This window comes from Paramisgurnus dabryanus, chromosome 1, assembly GCF_030506205.2.
Source record: "Paramisgurnus dabryanus chromosome 1, PD_genome_1.1, whole genome shotgun sequence".
In the NCBI taxonomy this organism is placed as follows: domain Eukaryota; kingdom Metazoa; phylum Chordata; class Actinopteri; order Cypriniformes; family Cobitidae; genus Paramisgurnus; species Paramisgurnus dabryanus.
Window position 1 is genome coordinate 71,882,876 of NC_133337.1, and position 6,000 is coordinate 71,888,875.

General features: G+C 37.6%; 1 protein-coding gene across 1 annotated transcript in view; it reads right to left on the minus strand.

Annotated features, from left to right (window-relative positions):
• Positions 1–3,741, minus strand: part of klhl11 (kelch-like family member 11) — a 62,213-nt gene extending 58,472 nt beyond the window's left edge. Inside the window, exon 1 of the mRNA XM_065253396.2 lies at positions 3,212–3,741. Coding sequence (XP_065109468.1) covers positions 3,212–3,654 — 443 coding nt within the window. The 5' untranslated portion in view covers positions 3,655–3,741. The remainder of the gene's footprint in view (positions 1–3,211) is intronic.
• Between the last annotated feature and the right edge of the window lie 2,259 nt (positions 3,742–6,000).

Consider the following 6,000-nt stretch of genomic DNA (forward strand, 5'->3'; position numbering starts at 1 on the left):
TAAAAAATTAAGATAAAGTGTTTTATTATTGTATTAAACTGTTGTATTAAAAGTGTTCTATTTTTTTATTGCTTCAACTAGGCTACTACTGAGGATGTAATGTCATTACATTTAAAACTATTTAAGATAAATGTACTATTTAATAGAGCTATAAACATCAAAGTATTTATAAGTCTAGCAGTTTATTAAATCTTAGCCTGACTACAATTTTTTGCAACTACAATGTTGAGAGCATACAAAAATCTCACCCAAAGTCAGACAAAACAATTTACAGCTCGGATAAATACACAGAGGAGCAGTAATAGAGAAGCAACTGATGCATTTTGTTTATGGAAAAACAAACACTTGAAACTAAATTAAAACAAGAAATTACCACTAATTCATCTAACCAGTAGATTAGGGCTGCACGATTTGGGTAATTTTTCCCATTGCGGTTATTGATGCTAAAATTGCGATGTGCGATTGCGATTATACTAAATGGTATCATGAGTCAACTTGATGGGTTTTAAAGAAAATCCACACACAGTTTAGCTAAAATTTGTATTTGTAAAATTAGAAATGTTTTCGTATTGCCACGTGATGTAGCAACTGCTCAGTGTCAGTAATCCTAAATCCAAAATACCGCCATACAACAGACATAGAGTTTTTTTTAGCTACCAGATCACTGTCAACCTCCCCTGCATCCATCTTCGCTCTAGTATAAGTGACGAAGCACACCACACACGTGCACTGCCGTTTTTGTTCATTTTTCTTTCTTTTTTTTAAACAGCAAGGAAAATCATCAAACTGTTATCAGAAAGTTTGTGTTAACAAGTCCACACATTTATTTATTTAATATAATTGCAACATTTTGCTGTCATATAATTGCACAGGCTTACATTGCGATTGCGATGCGATTAATTGTGCAGCACTACAGTAGATGGCTGCAGAGGACCACTTGCATTATCACTTCCACTCCCTAAATCGACTAGAGTAGAGAAAATACTGACCCATAGAACAATTATGATTCATGCTTTCCTTTATCCCCCCCAAAATTATTTTCTTTAAAACACCTTTGATAATCAATAAAAATTGATTTTGTTTGTTTAAATGTACGGTTGTTGATTGCAAACTGTACAGAAACTGTCGTCCACATTACATGGAACAGTTTCACATGACTGTATTTTTGTTTTGAGCAAAAAGGGGGGAACAATGTTTCACATGTTGTAACAATTTAGCAGATCTACATCAGATCTAAATTTAAAAAATTTAAAAAAAAATTAAAAAAAATTTAAAAATGTTTGCACTACTAGATGTTGTGTATTCAAAGGAAAATATTTCAGTCAATTTCATTGGCGGAGTTTTACGTTTATGACTGAGGGGCACCTACAGGCAAACAAAGGTACTGTAATACTTTGAGATTTGCAAGAGTGCGGTTTCATGATTTTCACGTAATTTAATTCATTTCAACCATCTTATTCTTAAGTGACTTAATCTACCTATTAAAATTAGACAAATAAAATATGAATTCTTATATTTCTATTTCATTAGCTCATACAAAATCCCCTTTGGCTCTGGTCTCCATTCATGTGTTTGTTTGTCCCAGTTTTGGCAAATAAGTCTTGATGTACTGATGAAGCAAGTCATTTTAAATCCAAAATATGCAAATTCAAGCACCTTTAAAAATACTGCACTGCACCTTTTTCACAGCATGTCAAAGCTCTAAATGTTATCCTATTTATGTTATTTAACATAAATGGCAACAGAGGAACACTTATTTGCTCATTATCGAATAATTAGTGGTCCTATTCCTGTCTACCTATTTATACAACAAGATATACCAATAGCTTTTACCCTGCTCTTAAGAAAACACACACAACATACAATAATCAAATGCTACACTAAATTTTCCAATTATGTAAAGTTTTTTTAAAAAAATGTAAGAATTACAGTAAAAACAAGCACTGACTTAACAATATCCCAGTTGACAAAAGTACAAGTTTTTATTTTATATCACACAGTTTATTTGAACAGTCAGTTTAACGGCTATGACACGTATACAGTACTATTGTAAATATATTGTGTATTCTTATATACTACAAAGATGTATAAACAAATGTACACAAATATAACAGTGGGACAGCTACAGAATGTAACAAAGGTTGGGGGAATTTTTTTAGACTAACCCAAACACTGGAGATTGTACTATCCCAGTTGTCATAAAATGACAAAAGTCTTCATATACTTGTCCAACGGGCAACTTCAAGATAATGGCACAAGTGTTTGCTTCTGGGAACATCCGTTGGTTATAACAATGCCTTGCCGCCACCTACTGGCGGTCTTATTTTTTATTTAGTTTTATATATGTTTGGGTTCCTTTAATTTTGGCATTTACAAGTTTATATGAGCTTGCTAGGATTTCATTTTTATAACAGATACACAGAGCATAAGGATGCCCGGCCTAGTCTAGTTTATTTTATTATTCATTTTAGTATATTTCCTGTCCCAATGCATGCATTTGTTGTGAGATTACCTTTTTGATCAAAGTATATTGCCTTGATTTTTCTCAAGGATGTTAAATATTTACTTTAAAAGTCTATTTTAAATAGCTATTTATGTGATATTTCTATCTGCTGTTGAAATTACTTATCTAATTTGAAAATATCTTAAATGATCGGATTTTACAGCCATCACTGTTTGAATGGTGTCCTAAATAACACAAGCCCTTCATACAAGTAACTGTATAACAGTTTATGTGCACTATTTTGAAATTAGACACGATAAGTATGACGTTAAGACGAACGCACGTTCTTCACGCGTATAACAGACGCACGTTCTTTACGCGCATGTCACGCGCACCTTAACACGTCTTTAAGCTTGGTTTGGAAAGAAATGACACAAAGCGAGCGCCATAGAATAAGCCTTAAGTAAAAATGCCGCTTTCTTGCCCGCCAACCCCCCTGGTAGGCCACGTGACTGAAAACTGTCAATATGAAAAAAGGTGTAACACCGAGAGAGACATAAATAATACCCAATAAAAGTGCGAATATGCACTAATAATGCAATTCGGAAAGCTGTTCGCTGATGGCAAATGTCACTGGGATCCCTAAAATCAAATGCTCCTGATTCCTCATACCCTACGGGTGTATCATACATAAAGTTACGCCATAACTTTCAAAATGCTACTCTGGTTAGAAATTTCGCTGTACAAACTCAAAGTTGTCTGTCTCACCTGTCTGCCAGCTCCAAAACCTCATGTACGTTCGCGGTGCTTACACGGATCTCGCCCGTGTACATGAACTGGATGACGCTCTCTACCGTTTCTCGGTCGAGGCCTGCCTCGCTGCTCCACTCCTTCATCTCCACCCGCCGCGAAACCGACTCCGAAAACTGTCCCCCTAGTAGCGGCGTAAAGTAGTCGGTTGCCGCGGCTAGGACGGAGCGGTGCGCTGTGAACTCGAAGTCACTACTGGTCGCGCTGCTGAATGCCAGAGTCACGTCACAGAAGAGCCCGAGCTTCCGCTGCTCGTTCTGCCGGCGGGAGAGCTCTGAGCAGTGGGTTGCAGACGCGAACTCCTCTGCCTCCTCAGACTCCCCGTCCCCCGCTAGAACGCTGGCCGTGGTCGGACCACTGCTTCTGCCTGCGTCCTCTGAGTTCGGGACAGCAGCGGCCATGTCGGTGTTCGCAATGCCTGTTCGTTAAGTGTGCAGTTTATGAAGCCGGTCCAGTAGAAATCAGCATACAACGAGTAACAACGTAAACAGTGCTAAGCGCATGCGTACTCGCCTCACACGTTATGACGTTATATGAAAAAGAAACAGTGATGCCAAAATAGCCATATCATTTGTAATATTTATCTGACAATTTTAACAATTTATTTTGAAAAATGTCGCACGCATCACTTTAATTTTTTCTCGGTGACACTAACACTGAGACACAGCTTGTGTCTCTGGCCGTTTCTCAATCCAAAGGCTGTAGCCTGCGGAGGTCGCAAAATGCAGGCTGCATACGTCATCAAGCCTGGTTTAAGTTAACTGAGCATTACATTCATATGAACAAATGTTGAATTTTCATAACTTTCTAGTCCCATTAAATGAAAATAATTATTTGATTAAAGCTATCCCAGCCGGATTAGTAGGCTACAATCATTTAAAATTTAATCCAGAAAGTGTTTCCCACCTTATGTCTAAATGGAATCGACCTTTTAAACAGAAAATGCAACAATTGACATATTCGTAGGGTCTTTCAATTGAAAAGGAAAATTACTCCTAGAGGTAAATTCTATTGGGCCTCTTTTGTTTCAAATGCAAATTGGAGGAAAGTCTGGCTTTTGCCAAGTAAGTTTTGCATATCTCATAAAGTTAGAGAAACCCATTTTAAAATTATTTACAAAATTTACCCCATCTCTAAGTATTCTGACATCAAAGAAGTTTTCTCCTTTTGTGGTTTTGAGAATGGAACCGTTTCCCATTTATTTTTTAAGTGTAATTTAACCAGTCAATTTTGGGTTGATTTATGTTATACATATGTGTTTATGTTTTCAGCTCTGTAAATATGAACCTTTACTATCAAAGATATTATTTTCTACTATGAATATCCCAAAATGTTTCCCAGCAAACACAAAAACGTTATAAAAACGTTTTTTGCACGTTGTGAAAAAGTTTTGATAACGTTATTTTTCGACGTACTTGATACGACCAAATGTCGGGTTTTTTGAACGTTATAAATACGTTTTTCACAACGTTTTGATAACGTAATCTAAACGTTTTTACAACGTTGTAAAAATACGTATTTATAACGTTCAAAAAACCCGACATTTGGTCATATTAAATACGTCGGAAAATAACGATATCACAACCTTTTCACAACGTGATAAAAACGTTATTAATACCGCTCATGTTGCACGTGCCGAAACGCGTTGGGCGTTTACAGAAAGAACGCGTTAATCCAGTGGTGGTTCTAGACAAATTTCACTAGGGGGGCCAAGGAGGGGCCAGTGTTTTAACAGAGGGGCACATAAATAAATGGCAAGAAATTATATTTAAAGATTAAAACTGCAAGCAGTGATGGAAGGGCCCTCGCACGCATGTGCACCCCCACTCTATGGCCTTAGTAAAGCAATGAACCAGGGGGATTGACATTTCAGTGGGTTAATATAGGTGGATATTCAAAGGAACTTTGAAGTGCCACACCTCCTTTGTGCAGCAGGTGGCGCATTGATTGTAATTGATTGTTGTAACATTGATGTGTTGAGGCCAAGACCCTTGTCAAACGTAGGTGGCGCTACAGAGCCATTTTAACACCTCAAGTTCTGAAGCCTATATCACATGAAAATTTTCACCACCTTTGACACGTGTGCAACGTTTCATGACTTTTTGAGCTCGTTTAGGCTGTCAAAAATGCAATTCATTTAGCGATACTTTGGGAGGCCGCAACGGACACGCCCTTTAACGAAAAATCAAGGTCGTTACTATTTATCATCACACAAGGTCTTGAGATTAGACTGATGAAATATGGCTAAATCTCTAAAAGCAGTAAGTCACAGCGTTAAACATGGCATTTCCTGCTGCCTCTAGGTGGCGCTATGACTGTTACTGAATTATGCAATGTTGATGTGTTCAGGCCGGGACCCTTATCAAACGTGTGAAGTCGGGGGCAGATCGGACAATGTATGCCTGAATTACAACAGCTTCCTATTTCATGGCAAAACATCACACTTTGCCAGGCTGCCACGGACACGCCCTTCAACGAAGAAGTCGAGATCTTCGCAATTTATCATCGCAAAGGGCTTAAGATCAGTGTGACCAGATATGATGATGATTTCATTAAATCTCTAAGAGCAGAAAATCACAGCGTAAAACAAGGCATTTCCTGCTACGTCTAGGTGGCGCTAGGACTGAAGCTGAATATTGGCATTGAAATGTGTTCAGGCCAAGACTCTTATCAAACATGTGAAGTGTGGGGCAGATTGGACATTGTATGCCTTAGTTATTACAACTTCCTGTTTCATGGCGAAAATG